General features: G+C 39.4%; 1 protein-coding gene across 16 annotated transcripts in view; it reads left to right on the top strand.

Moving 5' to 3' along the window:
• Nucleotides 1-19,721, top strand: part of BLM (BLM RecQ like helicase) — a 102,202-nt gene that overhangs the window by 48,972 nt on the left and 33,509 nt on the right. For all 16 annotated transcript variants that reach the window (XM_082448520.1, XM_082448524.1, XM_082448519.1 and 13 more), the window contains 3 exons: nucleotides 9,177-9,283; nucleotides 11,048-11,208; nucleotides 17,618-17,813. In XM_082448520.1, coding sequence (XP_082304646.1) covers nucleotides 9,177-9,283; nucleotides 11,048-11,208; nucleotides 17,618-17,813 — 464 coding nt within the window. The remainder of the gene's footprint in view (nucleotides 1-9,176; nucleotides 9,284-11,047; nucleotides 11,209-17,617; nucleotides 17,814-19,721) is intronic.

Genomic DNA, 19,721 nt, shown 5'->3' with positions numbered 1-19,721 from the left:
ACCACTGCGCCACCAGGGAAGCCCCAGAATGCAAAAATTTTAATTTAATCTTACTTGCAGAGGAGTGTTTGTATAAAATTTGGGGGAAAAAGATATTTTCTTCCATAATTGATTTACATTACAACATTATATTTAAGGTGTCTTCAGGTTCTAGTGAAGAACCCACGTGCTAGAAATTTGCTTCTACAAGTACTCCATTGATCTATAAAAGCTTTTTTTAAAATAAGCAGTGTTTAGCTTTTTTCCATCAGTTTATGCCAGATGCAATCTACTATTCTTTTAGATCAGTAATATTAATTGCCAAATGCCCATAGTTAAAAGAAGTGATATAAATTCAATTCACCTTTTGAAAGTGTAGAATTTGTCATTTTTGTTTGAGTAAACATTGCACATACAGGTTTAATATCTTTTCCTAGTAATGTGCGGGGGAGGTCTGCTTGGAAAAGTAATAGATTGTACATTTCCTGAGTCTAGCATGTGGTGCCCTGTGCATATTTGGCACTCAGAAAGAATGAATAAATGAAACATATGGAGGAACTTTGGTAAATGTGGGTAAAATATGAAAATTTGGGCAGGTCTGTTGACTCAATATATTTGGTACTTCTATATTTGGGAGAATTTAAATCCCTAAGTGGAAGTAAAAGATTTTAACAAACACTTTCTGTTACATTTTTTTCCTGATCTTCTTTTCTGCCCATAGGCCTCTTGTTTGGATTAAATTTCCCAAATGCTGCTATGTCATGGCCCTGGTGAAGGCATGTGTCCCTAGGGTTGAAGCCATGGCCCCCATGCTTCTCTCCTACTGCCAGTCTGTGATAATAGTCTTCATCTTTGGGAAATATGAGGATGGAAATAAATAAAATGGATTGACTTTATTCCTTTTCCTTAGGGCCTTAAAATACGAACTGAGAAAGAGAAAAGAGACATTTAGACAGTAAATACAACAATAATACTATAATACAACAATAATAGCTAACACTTACATACCTAGCCTATACAATGTGCCAGGCACTGTTCTTGGCATTTTATGTGTATGACTCATTTATCCACACAAAAGTCTTATGAGGTCAGTACTCCTATTTCCCTCACTTCATGGATGAGGAAACTGAAACACAGAGAAATTAAACAGCTTAAACAAAGTCATACACCTAGCAAGTATTGGAGTGAGGACTTAAACCCAAACAGTCTGCTTTCAGAACCCTTTAAATACTGTACCAAATGTAGAATGAAGTAAGTGGTGATTAGAGATGTAAATGGACTGCTGGAACTCGGAAGGCAAGATTGACTGTAACCCAAAGTAACAACTAACTGTTACGAGGAGGGGTCAGGTAGGGTTTTATAAAGGAAGTGGACTTTGTAGGAACAATGATCTTTTTAAAGTTTTAAATGGCTGTACTGAGATATAAATTACATACCTTACAATTCACCTATTTAAAGTATGCAGTTCTGTGGGTTGATGTTTTGCTTTATTTTTCGTTTATTCACAGGGCTGTGCAACCCCACCACTACCTAATTTTAGAACATTTTCGTCTCACTTAAAAGAAACTCCATACCCATTAGCAGTCAATTCCCACTATTCCCTATCACCCCAACCCTAGGCAATCACTAATTACTTTCTGTGTCCATAGATTTTTGCCTATTCTGGGCATTTCATGTAAATAGAATCATATATTATGTGGCCTTTTGTGATTGGCCTCTTTCACTTAGCATAACATTTTCAAGGTCCATCCATGTTGTAACACATATTGGTATTTCATCCTTTTTTTATTGTATGTATATTCTATGTTTTATTTATCCATTCATCATGTAATGGATATTTGAGCTGCTTCCACTCTTTGGCTGTTATTAATAATGCTTCTGTGAGCATTTGTATACAAATTGTCATGTGGATGTATGTTTTTATTTCTCTTAGGCATATACCTAGGAGTAGAATTGTTGGGTCATATGGTAACTCTACATTTAATCTTTTAAGGAGCTGCCCAATTATTTTCCAAAACAGCTGCACCATTTCCATTTCACCTTCTGTAGTATATGAGGGTTGCAATTTCTCCACATCCACACCGACACTTGTTACTGTATCTTTTTGATTATACTCATCCTAGTGGGTATGAAGTGGAAGGTGAATGGCATTTTAACAGGTGAAGAGTGAGAATTCAGGGCTGAAGTTTCTGGCATGAAATTACAGGTCAGGCCCAAGGAATGGTGGATAATCCATTGGATAAGAAGAGAAATATAAAGGGATGACCCTAGAAAGGTGGCTTGTGGCCAGATCTGGAGGGTCTTGCATATCATGATGGTAAAGTGTTTGGACTCTCTTATGTAGGCATTTTGACCTGGGGAGCGGCTTGATCTGAACTCTATGGTTGAATGATAACCATGGCAGTGGAACAGAAGATGGAGTGGAGGAACAAGAGATTAGAGGCAGGGTGGCCCTTTAGGATCCCAGTTGTAGCCATCTAGGAGAGAGATTGGCAACACCAGAAGAGGAAGGAAGGGACAGAATCCAGAGAGAAAGCAGAGTTGAATCAATGAGACTTAAAAGAATTTTGGAAAATTGTACCACTTGTACATTTTTTAACTTGACACCTAAAATTTTTCAACATGACTTTTTTTGTTTTTTGTTGTTTTGTTTTGGTTTTTTGAGGGAGTTCCCCAACCAGGGATTGAACCCAGTCCCTCAGCAGTGAAAGCACGGAGTCCTAACACTGGACCACCAGGGAATTCCTCAACATGAGTTTAAATAAAAAGAACAGTGGTCTGTTGTAAATAACATTTTTAAACAAAATTGTTACTTAGCTCTTTTAAATGTATCCAGTAGACTATAAACATAATATAGCAATTCTGTACCTACTTTCTCCCACTTATAGAAGACATAATAAAAATTTTAACTCTTTAACAGGTTTTTTAATTTCCCCTTTTCTTTTCAAACTCATATTTCTCTTTCAGTTTCCCTACAGAATTTTACCCTAATTTTATCCTGTTTTTATGCATGAAGCCTGTTGCTTACTCTGTCATATATACCTGCAAGAAAAATATGTATATAAATTATTTTTAAATTTCCTATACCAAAATTTTTGTCCTAATTGAATTATATGTAATCATTAGTAGTACCTGACTGATCAGAATAGCTTAAATATTTTTTAAAATAATTCTTAAGTATCAATTTTGATGGGGAATGTGTAACTTAATGAGATAGGACTTTTTCCCAATTAGTACATATATCTATGGATGAATCAAGTCTGTTCATATTTCTTATTTTTATAGGTATATTTTATAGCATTGAGAAATGTTGCTCACATAAACATGTAGATAGGAATGGAAAACATTTTATTACAGTATTAACTCTCAATTATTTGAATTCCTTCTGATGTAAATGCCAAAATTATATGATGATCTGTCATCAAAAATTATTTTTAATGATCTGTCAGCTGACATCTCAACTGAGTCCTGCAAATTTTGTGAAAAGCAAAGAATTGAAAACCATCTGACTGACAAAATAAGTCAGATCATTAGTTACTCACTTTACTTTTTCTGGGAAATATACCCTAAAAAAATGCTTTACCAAAACTTTTCTAATGACTATTAAGTATTTGTGTTACTCTTTCACTCAGGTGAATCTTGTGTCCAGTATATTTGAAGGAGTTGGGGAAATCAAAATACTATTAGTTTCAGTACACCTTTCCTAGTATATTTTTTACATTTATTTTTAATCAGGTGATATGCTTTTCTTTTTTTTTAATAATTTTCTTTATACCAGTCCTTCAAAGAGCTTATCTGTCTGCTGTGTGGAGGGACTCCTAATATGCTTTCCTAGTCCTCAACTTTTTTTTTTTTAGTATTTATTTATTTAATTTTTGGCTGCGTCGGTTCTTAGTTTCTGTTACTAGGATCTTCATTGGGGCATGCTGGATCCTCTGCTGCAGTGAGCGGGCTCATCGTTGCAGGGTGCGGGCTTCTCTCTAGTTGTGACACATGGGCTCAGTAATTGTGGTGCACAGGCTCCAGGGCGTGTGGGCTCTGTAGTTGTGGCACAGGGCTCTCTAGTTGTGACCCGCATGCTCAGTAGTTGTAGCACATGGGTTTAGTTGCCTGGCAGCATGTGGGATCTTAGTTCCCCAACCAGGGATCGAACTCACGTCCCCTGCATTGGAAGGCAGATTCTTAACCACTAGACCACCAGGGAGATCCCTGATATGCTTTTAAATAATAGTTTTGTCAAAACTATTCAAACGGGCTTCCCTGGTGGCGCAGTGGTTAAGAATCCGCCTGCCAATGCAGGGGACACGGGTTCGAGCCCTGGTCCGGGAAGATCCCATATGCTGCGGAGTAACTAAGCCCGTGTGCCACAACTACTGAAGCCCGTGTGCCTAGAGCCCGTGCTCCGCAACAAGAGAAGCCATCGCAATGAGAAGCCTGTGCACTGCAACGAAGAGTAGCCCTTACTCACTGCAACTAGAGAAAGCCCGTGCGCAGCAACAAAAGACCCAACGCAATCTAAATAAATAAATAATAAAATAAATTTAAAAAAAAAAAAAAAAAACTATTCAAACAATGGCACATGACTACCATATAACCTAACTGGCAAAGCCAGTTGTCATTGCCAAACCAATTGGCCAAACTTATTTTCTTACCTATAAAAAAAAATTCTAACTTTGTTTTTCAGTTCACATAAACTACTTAGTGCGTATCCTCATGACAGTGCCTCAGTTCCAAGAGCAACAAGAGCTGAGCGCAAATTGATTCAATTTCCTGACACATCACTTAAAATGACATGAGTTTGACACCCTGGACCTAAAAATATTTACCATTTTAATGGCAACATCAGTACTCCCTTCGTGAAGATATTTTGGAATCCAAAGCTTTTTTAGAAAAGAAAATATTGAGATATAATTGACACACCACAAAATTCACCCATTTAAAGGTTAGAATTTAGTGCGTTTGTTTGTATTTTCAGAGTTGTGCAACCATCCCCCGAATCTAAGTTTAGAACATTTTCATCACCCCAAAAAGAAACCTAGTACTCAGCAATCACTCCCCATTCTCTCCTCATTTGTGCCCATCTTCTTTCACTTAACCTGTGTTCAAGGGTCATCCGTGTTGTAACACATATCAGAACTTCATTCCTTTTTATGGGTGAATAATCTTCCATTGAATAGGCATTCCACATTTTATTTATCCATTCATCAATTGATGTGAACTCTCTCTAACTAGAATATCTGTTAATTCCAAACATCCCATTTTCCAACAGGCCAAGTAAGATATGTTATATGTAATGAACTCTAAGAGACTGTTAACTTTCTCATTATAACAAATTGTGTGAATGCAGCGGACCCTTGAGCAACATAGGTTTGAACTGCATATGAACATTCACAAACAAAAGGTTTTGTGTGTACCTGTATTTTCATTTCTCTTGGGTATATACCCAGGAGTGGAATTGTTGGGTCGTATGGTAACTATCTTTAACCTTTTGAAGAACTGCCAGACTGTTTCCCAAAGTGGCTGCACCATTTTACATTCCCACCAGTTGTATAGTGGTTTCTGATTCCACCAGCACTTGCTGTTGTCTCTCTTTTTTTAACCCAAAGCTTTTTTTTTTTAACGTATAAAACATGGTTCTGAAATTAAAGTGTAGTGTAAAATGTAGGGAAGAGCAGTAAAGCCATCCTTGTGTATAATCATTTCAGCATTCCTATTGGTAGGGAAACTCATGCACCATTCCCAACTTAAGCCCAAATCATATCAAATAAGTTTCAAGAATATCTACATCATTTGTATTCCTGGGCAATTCTTTTTATGCCTTAATTTTATCAGGACTGCAGTTTCCTTTGCTGTGGCAGTGATTGTAAATGATTAACAGAACAGTCAAAAGAGTCTATGGGCATATCAAGTCCTTTATCTACCGTCTTTTTTGCCACAATCTGCTACACATTCTTCTGCCATTTCAAGCACTAAAAGATCTCTGAGTGTTTTGTACATATAAACGATATCTTTTTTTTAATGGATATTTTTCAGCATTTTTTAAACATTTATTTTATTTATTTATTTTATTTATTTATTTTTGGCCGCGTTGGGTCTTCGTTTCTGCGCCCGGGCTTTCTGTAGTTGCAGCGAGCAGGGGCTACTCTTTGTTGCGGTGCACGGGGTTCTCATTGCGGTGGCTTCTCTTGTTGCGGAGCACGGGCTCTAGGCATGCGGGCTTCAGTAGTTGTGGCTCGCGGGCTCTAGAGTGCAGGCTCAGTAGTTGTGGTGCATGGGCTTAGTTGTTCCACGACACCTGGGATCTTCCCGGACTAGGACTCGAACCCATGTCCCCTGCATTGGCAGGCAGATTCTTAACCACTGCACCACCAGGGAAGCCCTAAATGATACCTTAAGAGGGATGGTTTCAAAGTACTGTTTAGCAGTAGTCTCACAAGACTCTCAGAGTAATGCGTTCTATGACAATAGGAATGAAAGAAGCAACTTCATAAAGTGAGAATCATCTTCTCTCCCACCACCTTACTCTCAGTATATCTGAAATCGGAACACCCCAATAAAGGCCAAAATACTTTATTCCTGATGTTATACTTTACCCTTAACAGAAATAATGTAAAACACTTAGAGACATGAAGCCCTACCAAGAGTTTCTGGTATTTGGATTAGAGAAAGTTTCATCTACACCCATACTACATTTCAATTTGTTTTGTTTGGTGTACTGGAGGTTTTTATGTCCAAAACAATGCACAGTGGTAAAGTTGAGAATGGGTGAAGAGTAAAATTTGTTTGTTTTCCAAAAGTGAGAGACAATTGTAAAAGGAAAAAACGGGGCAGGAGTAACAAGCAGGGAGTCCTGACTACAGGCATTCTCAGATCCATCTTTTAGGGGGAAATTCATAAGTGTGAAAACAGAGGATCTGGAAATTGATTCCTTTAAAATTGTCTTTGCTCATGTACCTTTGGAAAGTCTTTGTGAACCCTAGGGGTATGCACACCCCGACTTTAGACCACTGACCTGAAAGAAGTTGGACTGTGGTTTAGAACTCTGAAAAGAGGTCTAAGCTGGGGGTGAAAGTTGGGACTCGCAGGAATGATATTTGGTGCTGTTTAAAGCAGTGAGGGTCAGGTCCCTGAAGAAGATAATATAGGGGAAGAAGAAAGAAGAGCCAAGCATTTTGGGGGGTGATTCTCATTTAAGGAGTAAGCAAGGAAAGGAGAGAAGGAGAGGAAGAAATCAAGAGAGGTAAGGGGGAGAAACCCCACGGGTGTGGGCCCTAATAGTTTTCGGTAAGGATAGCCAACGACGTGGAGAGGTAAGAGAATGAGGTCTGACAAAAGACCAGCATGCGTGGGGCTTCCCTGGTGGCGCGGTGGTTAAGAATCCGCCTGCCGGTGCAGGGGACATGGGTTCGAGCCCTGGTCTGGGAAGATCCCACATGCCACGGAGCAACTAAGCCCGTGAGCCACAACTACTGAGCCTGCACTCTAGAGCCCGCGAGCCACAACTACTGAGCCCCCGTGCCACAGCTACTGAAGCCCGCATGCCTAGAGCCCGTGCTCCACAACAAGAGAAGCCACCTCAATGAGAAGCCCGTGTACTGCAACAAAGAGTAACCCCCACTCGCCACAACTAGAGAAAGCCCATGCGCAGCAACAAAGACCCAACGCAGCCATAAATAAATAAATAAATAAATAACTAGCTAACTAACTAACTTACAGACCAGTGCACTCACCAAATGCAGTTGAAAGATTACCACTGCCTACTGCATGGCCTTCTTATCTGTATTGCAGCCCCTTCAGGAACACGACTACTGCCCTCCACATGTGAAGTGTTGCGTTCTTTAGTCCTAAAACTAAATGTTTATCTTATCAATGGCAAGAAAACCTGGACCCATCTAGCTTGGACTTAGATACAAAGACAGAAAGGCAGTGGTTTTATTCCCCATCTTTCCTCCCTCTGATCCCCACCCCCTGTCTAGAGGCAACCTCCTTACCACAGGTTAGTGCTGTTCATGGTCTCTTTGTTTCCTTCCGTCCACCCAGGCACTGAGATGTCTTTGTGCTCTGACTTTAACTCATTAGATAGTGTTCTCTCTCCTTCCCATGGCAATGTTGGAACCTGGCACAGCTGGAGGGTGTCTTCAGGGCCAAGGGCCCTGTAACAATTCCCTTATCCTTCAGTTTTTAAAAGCTTTGATAGGATTTCCCTGGTGGTCCAGTGATTAAGTCTGTGTGCTTCCACCGCAAGGGGTGCGGATTCCATCCCTGGTCGGGGAACTAGGATCCCGCGTGCCGCATGGTGCAGCCACAAAATAAGTAAATAAAATAAAAGCTTTGCTAAAACAATTTTGGTAGAATGGTAATGGCAAAAGCCAGAATGGAAATGATGAGAGTTGAAATTGGATGTGTGGTTGGTTGGTTGAGGGCATGAGTCTTCTTAGAAACTTGCCTTTGGAGGGAAAGAATGAGGAGGGATGCCAGCTGCAGTGGAATGTACATAGGGTCAAGAGAAGCTTTTGTTGGTTTTAGGATTGGGGGTCCTGGAACATATGCAGAGATAAAAGGGAAGAGTTCACAGAAGAGACCGAAGCACAAGAAAGGACATAATGGAGAGGAAGAGCTCACTAAGGAAGTGGGAGGAAGTGCGGGACCAAGAGCAAAAGGCCAGAGAAAGAGGAGCACATCTGTCTCAGAGTCAGCCACGCTCCCCTTGGGCGCATAGCCAAAGTGCAGTGATCAGGGTCTGTAGGCTTGAGCTCCTGCAGCCCTGCAACCAGCTCCTCGCTCTTCTGTACACAGTCAAAATTTGGGGGTGTTGGTGGCCTAAAGTTATGTATGTTTTCTCTATGATTTTCTTAATCTTTTTAATAACGTTTTAGCCATCTCTGCTTTTAATCCACCTCATCTTGGAGACTGGGCTCCTGTCTTTTCTGCAGGTTTTTCTCTTCTGCAGGTTTTTCTCTTCTGCATGCCTTCTGATTCTTTGTTAACTAGTCCCGTAGACATTCCCTCCTTATCACCATTCTTAATCCTTAACCTAACTTCTGTGTTTTATCATGTAAGCTGCCACTAGCTATATTCAATTTAAGACAACTTGATAATTAGGTTTGCATTGTGGAAAATCAGCATTTAATTTTTGAAGATGGCTAGAACTATATTTTCTCATAATAACAAAATTTTATGTTTGCGACTTCTTTTAGGTTTAGCATGAGCTTCAACAGACATAATTTAAAATACTACGTGTTACCCAAAAAACCAAAAAAGGTGGCATTTGATTGCTTAGAATGGATCAGAAAGCATCACCCACGTGAGTACAGCCATGTGATAAATCATGTCTAGAAATAATAAATGTCTTTTTAGTACCACAATTGAATATATAAAATTGCATATTAAACATTTCTTTTCTCATTATGATAGCACTAACTTGCTATTCATAGAGGAGAATATTGCAACTCTCTCAATTCTGGAAATTATAAAATCTCATTTGGTTTGTTAACAATAAACCCTAACAAAAAGTATATTAAATACTCCCTCCTACACACCTGTATTGTAATTCATGGTTTCACTGTCTTTCCTCTGACTTCTGTCAGTTAATGAATTACACAGCTCTGTTTTAGTGCCTTCTCCCAAGTGTGTCTGCCTTTGAGTTATATTAATTAAAACGAGATTCTGAAATTCATGGTAATTTTCCATGTAACCTCTTTTCTGCTTTTCCATGGAGAATTTTTTTGTTAAACATCTCTATTTCATTTTCTTTAATTAGTATACGTATTTGTTTGAATAAATCAAACAATGCAGAGATAGACCAAGAAAAAGTCAGTAATTTCCTTTTCCAGTCCCCCGCTTCCAGGCACCTAATATAAATAATAGCTTGTGTGTGTATCTGTATCTTTGGCTCTGCCACAGAGAGATGACTTTTTCTTTAATACCTTTTATTTTTTGATTTTAAAAATAACGTACATACAAACAGCAATAAATATAGTGAAGAGAATTTAGAAAGCAACAAAAAAAAAGAATCAAAAGACAAGCCTTACCATAGGACAAGTCACTGTTACCATTTTGGTTTATTTCCTTCCAATAATTTTTGTATGCATTATTCTTTCCATTAGCATACTGTATATACAGTGTTTCTACCCTTACCCTGTTTTATATTTTGAACATTTTCTCATGTCGTTTTAAAAACTTAGAAAACACTTAATAGTTGCAATATGTTTTAAACAATATATATATTTTTTTAATCCTCTTGGGCTTTGCTTTTTTTTTTTTTTTTTAATAAATTTATTTATTTATTTTTGGCTGTGTTGGGTCTTCGTTTCTGTGCGAGGGCTTTCTCCAGTTGCAGCGAGCGGGGGCCACTCTTCATCGCGGTGCGCGGGCCTCTCACTGTTGCGGCCTCTCCCGTTGCGGAGCACAGGCTCCAGACACGCAGGCTCAGTAGTTGTGGCTCACGGGCTTAGTTGCTCCGCGGCATGTGGGATCTTCCCAGACCAGGGCTCAAACCCGTGTCCCCTGCATTGGCAGGCAGATTCTTAACCACTGAGCCACCAGGGAAGCCCCCACAATATGTTTTAGTTTATAAATTCCTTTCTTAATTATTGTCCTAATGCTGGCCCTTAAGATTTTTCTAATTTTAAAAATTATAAACAAAACTTCTTATATAATAAGTCCTTGGATCACTTTATTTCCTAGATTTGTTTCCTAGAAAGAAACTGAATCAAAAGGTAGGAGCATTTCTAAGGCTCTTGATAGGTATTGCCATATGCTTTCTACAAAGTTTGTGTAAGAGTGCCTTTCCATTTTATAGCAAGTGTGAAACAGGGCCCAGGGTTCCTCCAGGTCTACCTAAGGAGTTATTTGGAGGGACAGGATTAAAGGTTAAATCTTGTCATTTCCAGTGCACGTGATCCGTTGCTTGACTTATTCTACCTATGTGGTTTTCCTCTGCTGTAAGAAAACTATGGAGAAAACTATACCTCTGTTTACAATTCAGATATTTCTGAGAACATAATGTAGGTTGTGTTCTTTATGTTAAAAGTCCTCGTTTCACAATACTGTTTTGGTTTCTTGGCAGATGACTCAGGGATAATTTACTGCCTCTCCAGGCGAGAATGTGACACAGTGGCTGACACATTACAGAAAGATGGTCTTGCTGCTCTGGCGTATCATGCTGGCCTCAGTGACTCTGCCAGAGATGAAGTACAGCACAAGTGGATTAATCAGGATGGCTGCCAGGTAACATTTTAAAAAATAAACAAAGGAAACAATATTTTATAGTATATAAGCCACCTCGTACATGTAGGATGAAAATTGTTTTCACCTTAAAGGTAGTAAACATCAAAATAAGGCACATTTAAAAACTGATGTTTTTTGAGACATCTAAAGTTGCTTTTTCTTTCTTTTTTTTTTTAATTCATTTTATTTATTTGCTTGTTTGCTTTTGGCTGTATTGGGTCTTCATTGCTGCATGCAGGCTTTCTCTAGTTGTGGTGAGCAGAGGCTACTCTTCGTTGCAGTGCTCGGGCTTCTCGCTGCGGTGGTTTCTCTTGTTGTGGAGCATGGGTCCTAGGCGCATGGGCTTCAGTAGTTGTGGCACATGGGCTCAGTAGTTGTGGCACACAGGCTCATTAGTCATGGCTCGCGGGCTATAGAGTGCAGGCTCAGTAGTTGTGGTTCACGGGCTTAGTTGCTCTGCGGCATGTGGAATCTTCCTGGACCAGGGCTTGAACCCATGTCCCCTGCATTGGCAGGTGGATTCTTAACCACTGCGCCACCAGGGAAACCGCTTTTTCTTTCTTAAATCAAAAAAACTTTTTATTGAGATGTAATTCACATACCATACAATTCCCCCTTCCAAAGTTTACAAGTCAGTGGAGTTTAGTACATTCACAAGGTCGTGCAACTGTCACCACTGTCTGATTCCAGAACATTTCATCATCCCAGAAAGAAACCCCATATCTACTAGCAGTCACTCCTCACTCCCCTAACACCCAGTCCTTGGCAACCACTAATCTATTAACTACTACTAATCTGTCTCTGTAGTTTCCTATTCTGGACATTTCATATAAATGGAATCATACAATATGTGTTCTTCTGTGACTGATTCCTCTTACTTAGCATGTTTTCAAGATTTATCCACATTGTAGCATGTATCAGTACGTCACTCCTTTTTGTGGCTGGATAATATTCCATTGTATGGAAGTACCACAGTTTGTTATCCATTCATCAGTTGGTAGACATTTGGGTTGTATCCACTTTTTTTTTTTTTTTTTTTTGGCTGCATTGGGTCTTTGTTGCTGCGTGCGGGCTTTCTCTAGTTGCAGCGAGCGGGAGCTACTCTTCATTGCGGTGTGCGGGCTTCTTATTGCGGTGGCTTCTCTTGCTGTGGAGCACGGGCTCTAGGCACGCGGTTTCAGTAGCTGTCGCTCGCAGGCTCTAGAGCGCAGGCCCAGTAGTTGTGGCACACTGGCTTAGTTGCTCTGCAGCATATGGGATCTTCCCAGACCAGGGCTCGAACCCGTGTCCCCTGCACTGGCAGGCGGATTCTTAACTGCGCCACCAGGGAGGTCCCTGTATCCACTTTTTGACTATTGTGAATAATGCGTCTGTGAACATTTCTGTACAGGTTTCTGTGTGAACATGTTTTCAGTTCTCTTGGGTAGATGTAAGATTGGAATTGCTCAGTCATGTGGAAACTCTGTTTAACTTTTTGAGGAACTGCCAAACTGTTTTGCAAAGCAGCTACAAAATTTTGCATTCCTACCAGCAGTGTATGAGGTTCCAATGTCTCCATCTCACCAACACTTATTACTGTCTTTTTTTACTATATCCATCCTAGTGTATGTAAAGTGGTATCTCGTTGTGATTTTTGTTTGCATTCCCTAATAACGAATGATGTTGAGCATCTACTTCTGAGAGGATAAATTTGTCACCCAAGTAGATCAAGAAGGAAGCAAGAACACTCTAGGGCATCCCATACTGTGGCAAATATGAAACTTGGATAGATCTCTCTACGTACAAGGATGAATTTGAGGAGAATGACTAATAATTTTTTTGTAGCCTATGAAGTTTTCAGCTCATAAAAAAAGAAATCATTGCCGTGAAGATTCAGAAGGAAAAGTATCTCCCAAAATTATTTCCTGAGGGAAAACAAAAGGAAATCTTAGAGGATATCAGCTTAATATCCTCAGAAAGATTTAAGAAGACTTGACTTATATGAACTAGAAACAGTTTGCCATAAGAAGATGTTATGAAGAGGCTGAGATGAAGGGATAAATAAAAAGTCAGTTTATCCAGATAAGAAAATACAAGAAAAACAAAACAAATAGAATTATATATCAAGACACAAAAGGTTCAATTCAATGCAGACATTTGAATCAGTGATGTAGTGAATAACTTGAGAATGTGAAGGGGAAAAAAACATATGAAAATTGAACGGAAAAAAACAAAAAAATTATTGGTAGCTGGGAGAGTAGGGGTTCAGCCTAAGAATAAGTATACCCAAAAAAGAAATAGGGATAGTTGAGATGGCTAGAGTAGTCAAATGTATTATAAATAAATACATAACAAATATGTAACAAATTTAAGAGTTATCTCAAAATCACTGGGGAAAAACTTACATGTAGACATAGTTCAGAACATTTTGTTTGATTTACAGTTATAAGAAATTGTATTCATGAAGGTAAAGAAATAGTTTACTCAACAAAGAACGAGAGGGACTTCCCTGGTGGCGCAGTGGTTAAGAATCCGCCTGCCAATGCAGGGGACACGGGTTCAATCCCTGGTCCGGGAATATCCCACATGCCGCGGAGCAACTAAGCCCATGCGCCACAAATAGCGAGCCTGCGCTCTAGAGCCCACGAGCCACGACTGCTGAGCCCACGTGCTGCAACTACTGAAGCCCATGTGCTGCAACTACTGAAGCCCATGTGCCTAGAGCCCATGCTTCACAACAAGAGAAGCCACTGCAATGAGAAACCCACGCACCGCAATGAAGTGTAGACCTCGCTCGCTGCAACTAGAGAAAGCCTGCGCACGGCAACGAAGACCCAACGCAGCCAAAAATCAATCAATAAATAAATAAAATAAAAAGAAAAAAAAAGAAGAACGAGTAATAGACTTGCCTGAGACAGTTACACTAAATTAAAAAAACAGAAGCGAACTATCTCCAGAATCAGAAGAGGGAAGGCTGGGACTGAAGAGTTTCACGCCAGCTCATTGTCATTTATGTCGGAAACAATAGAAAGGCTTTTTCAGATATGTAAAATACTGGTTTATTTTCACTGACATAACTGTAGAAGGCATTCTTCCCAAATTAATATGTAGCTAATCAAAATTGCAGTGTTTTCTTCCTTTGATAAACTTTTCCCAAAGTTTGCCTAGAAGAATATTCAAGTGAAAATAACCAAAAGAATTTGGCAAGAAAATAATAACACACGAACACTGGCTTTGCAATACGTTAAAGATCAATGGAACAGAAATCCAGAAATAGACTGGAAAACAGGTAAAAACAATATATGATAAGGAAGGCATTTAAAATTAATCAGGAAAGGAAGATTATTCAACTAGTGGTACTGGTTACCTGATGGGGAGAATCGTTCTGAGTCCTCATATCAAAGTTAATTATAGGTAAATAAAGGTACAGATATTTTTAAATGTATGCACATTGAGTGAAAGAGAACCTAAGCTTAAAAACAGCCCAAAAGGAAGTAATTGCTAGAAATGATTAAAAACCTAAACAACTAAACACTTCTATATCTGTAAAACAAAAATTAAAGGCAACAGCAAAATGGGAACTATAGCTTCCTCAAATAAAACATAATGAAGAGCTTGTAAAATTGTGAGAAGAAAAACATGAGTCTCAAATAGTAAATTACGCAAGGCTATCAAGAAACTGTTGGAAAGGAGGAACTACAGAGGGCTAAATACAAAATTTTTAAGTGCAATTTTGCTAATAATCAAAGGAATTAAAATTTAAAACAGTGAGATCATGTTTACCTCTTGTATTAGCAAACTTTTATTAACTGTTGGGGACAGTGTTGTCAGAGATGATTTCCTGTAGTACTCGTGAGAGCCTTTCTGGAAAACAGTGTGGTAGACCATATTTAAGAGCCTCAAATCTGAAACATGGGTGTGGAATTTACATCAGTGTTATTTTTAATAGTAAATAGCTTAAATGTCCTGAGAGCGTGATTGGTTACATTATGGTACATCCCTGCCATTAAAAAATGGTTTATGAAGAATTTTTTAATGATATGAAAATGTTCGAATGTTAATGATGGATAAATGTAGGGAAAAATATAATTCAAAAGTGTGTAATCTCAACCATAAAAAAATTGAATAGAAAACTAATAAGAAAAAAGAAAGCCAATTTTTTAAAGTTCTTTAATTCTTTATATATAGTATATTCTATAACATACATACATACATGTATACATATTTTTATATATAAAGCACTTTGATCAAATATATAGTTTTTTTAATTGGTGAGCTTTTTTTTTTTTTTAATCTAATTGTTTCTGCTCTCAGAGTAGCTAATCCTCACAGTCAAGGTATAATAATATAACCAACTGGACAGCCTTGATCTTACTAGATTTGTGGGATAGAATAAAACTTGGTTGTTTTTCTTCACAAAGATACGATGGTAGCCTGAAGTTTTTTTGTTTTTTGGGTTTTTCTTTTTTGTCTGCGTTGGGTCTTCGTTGCTGCACGTGGGCTTTCTCTAGTTGCGGCGAGCAGGGGCTACTCTTCGTTGCAGTGCGGTGGCTTCTCTTGTTGCGGAGCACAGGCTCTAGGTGTGCAGGCTTCAGTAGTTGTGGCACGTGGGCTCAGTAGTTGCGGCGCATGGGTTTAGTTGCTCTGCGGCATGTGGGATCTTCCTGGACCAGGGCTCGTACCCGTGTCCCCTGCGTTGACAGGCAGGTTCTTAACCACTGTGCCACCAGGGAAGTCCCTAGCCTGAAGTTTTAAAAGCAACACAGAAATAAAGAAGGAATTAACAACTCCACAAAGCCAGTATTCCCAGTTATAAGAAATAAAGAGTCTCAGAAGGCGTTGGTGTCATAGTCACTTCATGAGCTTGCAGCCTCCCTCACAGCCCTGTGCTCACCCGACCTTGGGAGACGCACCCAGGCTTCTTGGAAACCTGTGCGCCTGTGGGCTGACACACCTTGCTTTACAGCCTCTCCACCTGCTCTCCCACCTCTAGAGACTACAGTAGACTTTCTCTTTCCAAGGAGATTCGCCTTTGATCGCAGTGCCATAAATTTAGATGGATGGCTGACCTAAAGTACAGGCCACCAGCATCTCCAGCATTGATGAGCAGCCCCATCTGCCATCCATGGCGTGCAGTTCCTAGCTGTGGTACTTACAGTTACTGAAATCATGTCATTAGCCTCAGTCTGGCTGCCAGATCGTCCAGTTGCTTTTGAAATACTATTTTTGAAGTAGCAATTCATTTTTTTAGGTGGTAAAAAAGGCTTGCGGCTTTATTTGTATAATGTAATTTTGCCTGGAGATATAATATTTTTGGCTTGGTTATAGGTCCTAAATTTGCCACTGAAATGGATAGGCTTGAAAGAGATTTTTTACTAAAAACTGATATATCAAGCTCCTGAAATTTAGCTATCACCTTGCTTCCACTGAGTAATTTGCATAGGCCAAGATCCACAGTCTCCAGCCTTTTTTTTCCCCTAGTATAAGCAACTCTCAGACTTTTGCCCACATGAGTTCCAATAAAATTTTCACAAGTTTTGACTCTGAAATTAGCTGATGAATAAAAGGAGCTGGTGTGTGATCACTTGCTACCACTGGAAAAACGGATAGTAAGTTCTCACCTGGAACAGGTGAGAACGCCACTCTTCCTGAATCATTGGAAAATCTAGCAGCAGTGACCTCTAAAAGCCCAAGCCCTGGGAACAACCAGAGCTCCTGAGAAACACAGTTACCGGGGCAACAGGGATATCATGGCTGGGTGAGCCACACCCCCACACCTCCATATCAAAAACATACGAGAGCAAACAGTGGTAACACATCAGGAGGTGACTGCTGCTGATCCTGGCTCCCTTGGTGATAGCACCAAATCACACAAGCAAGTGCCTGCCACACCGAGCTTCTCTTTACTTTCTTGGGTCTGAATAGAACTGCAAATTATCAATATGAAAATCTCATATTAGTCATGCTAAATAATGGAACCAAGTTAAGATATTAGACTCTTATATAATGAGTACATTTTAAAGTAAAATAGAAGATAAAGCTTCTAGAAGCATCTATCATTAAAATATTCCTTTAGGGCTTCCCTGGTGACGCAGTGGTTAAGAAACCGCCTGCCAGTGCAGGGGACACGGGTTTGAGCCCTGGTCCGGGAAGATCCCACATGCTGCGGAGCAACTAAGCCTGTGCGCCACAGCTGCTGAGCCTGCACTCTAGAGCCCATGCTCCACAACAAGAGAAGCCACCACAATGAAAAGCCCACGCACCACAACGAAGAGTAGCCCCCGCTCAACGCAACTAAAGAAAAAGCCCGCGCGCAGCAACAAAGACCTAATGCAGCCAAAAATTAATTGATTGATTGATTGATTGATTGATTTAAAAAATGTTCCTTTAAATGCATTATGAGCCTAATAAGCTTTTGCTTTTACATCAGGTTATCTGTGCAACGATCGCATTTGGAATGGGGATTGACAAACCTGATGTGCGATTTGTGATCCATGCATCCCTCCCTAAATCCATGGAGGGTTACTACCAAGAATCTGGCAGAGCTGGAAGAGATGGGGAAATCTCTCACTGCCTGCTCTTCTATACCTACCACGATGTGACCAGACTGAAGAGGCTTATACTAAGTAAGCTGAGTTCCATCGGGGACACATGCTGTCCTCCTCAGTCTCGTGATTGTCATCTACCCCTGCAGTTGTGGTGTTTTGGGTCCAGTTTTCCTTAAAATAGAGGCACTTAGATAGATATGGAAGTTTTATTTTAGTTCATGTTTACGATAAAAGTATTACATGCTTGTTATGTAAAATTCAAATGATACAGATGTGTTGAAGACTGAAAATTTTCCAAATCATGCCTCTATGCAGTCCTGCCCTAAGAAATAACTCCAGTTACTGATTTCCTTGGTATCCTTCCAGGCCCAATTTATGCATGCATCCTTGTATGTAACATATTTCAAACGTGCAGAAAGGTAAAATGGAAAAAAATAATGAATTGTCATGTACCACCGTCCAGGTTAGGAAATAAAACCCCTACATAGCCCTCTCCTATCTCATCCCTTTACCTCTTCATTGGAGTTAGGCAATATCTTATATTTGATATTTACCTTTCCCAAATGCAGGTTTTTTACAATATAAATGCGATTCCGTTATATGTGCTTTTTTTTTTCCTAAGATATAGTTGATTTACAGTATTATATAAGTTTCAGGTGTACAACGTAGTGATTCACAATTTTTAAAGGTTATACTCTATTTATAGTTATTATATAAATGTGCTTTTTTAATATGTATATGTTGACCTGATTTTTTTTCCAGTCAACACTAGGGTGTAATTATGACTCCAGCTAGTACACATAGCTTGACTACATAGAATTCCATAGTATGGTATTCCATGTTTATTGAACCAGTCGCCTTCTAATAGATAAATAAGTAAAATTGCCTCTTTTGAGACCACTTTTGAATGAACTCTGGCAGAGATACTGAGCACGGGAAATGGCACTTACCAAGCTCTGTGCCAAGTAATGTTCACCTTATTTGCTTGTAACCACTAGCTTTTGAGATAGTCCCATGAGAAAAGTGAGCTTCAGAAAGGTTTTGTAACTTGCCCCCAAGAGCAGCAGCAGCGGTAAGGGGAAGGGTAGTGATAATGATGATAAAGTTTCCTTAGCACTTACTATATGCTGCTGTCTTAAATGCTTTACGTATATCACTTCATTTAATCTTCACAACAACGCTAAAAGATACTACTATTATTCTCCTCGTTTTACAGAAGAGGAAAATGAGATACAGAGCTAGGTAAGTGGCAGAGCCCTGATGGAATCCAGGTTCATCTGATTGCAAAGTCCATGTCCCTTGCACTATACCAAGATAATTCTCAGTGCAAAAATGAAACTTTTAAACTTAGTGCATCCATTTGTGTTTTTAAGCAGAACCTATATTAAGTTAGGTCCAAATAATTTAGTATTTAAATGCTAAACACTCAGCAACCATTTGAAAAAAATAATACTCATAAACCAGAAAAAAAATTTTTTATTTCATTTTTAACTAACAACAATTGCTTACAAATGAAAAGTATGTACATGTTGTTCTCAAACCTTGGAATCAGATTGGACACTGCCACCCTCATTTCCTGTTTCACACTGATTTTTTGGAGGTCCTTATTTTTATCATAGCAACTGCCAAAATTTCAGCTTCACAATGTCATTAGAAGGAAAGTAGCACATCATAAACTACTTCCAACTAGTTGCTTGTGTGGTGTTCAACAGATGTCAGGTATTGCTGTGTTTCCCTTAAATTTAAAACACCTGCCAGCACCCCTGTGCGTTCATTGCAGCACCCACCCCAGCCCTGGGGGGTCCTTGGTACATAGTTTCAGAACCACTGGCTTAACCACTTTGATCCCAGATACTCAGGGAGATGCACAGCCCACTGCCATGGCTCCATGCTCTGCTTACTTTGGATGCTGGGTTCAGTACATCCTTGTCTGATAAATATAGTAAATATAATTCAGATATTTATCGTTGGGAATAATGAAGAGCT

The sequence above is a fragment of the Balaenoptera physalus genome, assembly GCF_965194825.1.
Source record: "Balaenoptera physalus genome assembly, chromosome: 2".
Taxonomy (NCBI): Eukaryota; Metazoa; Chordata; class Mammalia; order Artiodactyla; family Balaenopteridae; genus Balaenoptera; species Balaenoptera physalus.
The sequence above is the reverse complement of the archived record's forward strand: the minus strand, read 5'-3'. Positions and strand labels throughout refer to the sequence as shown.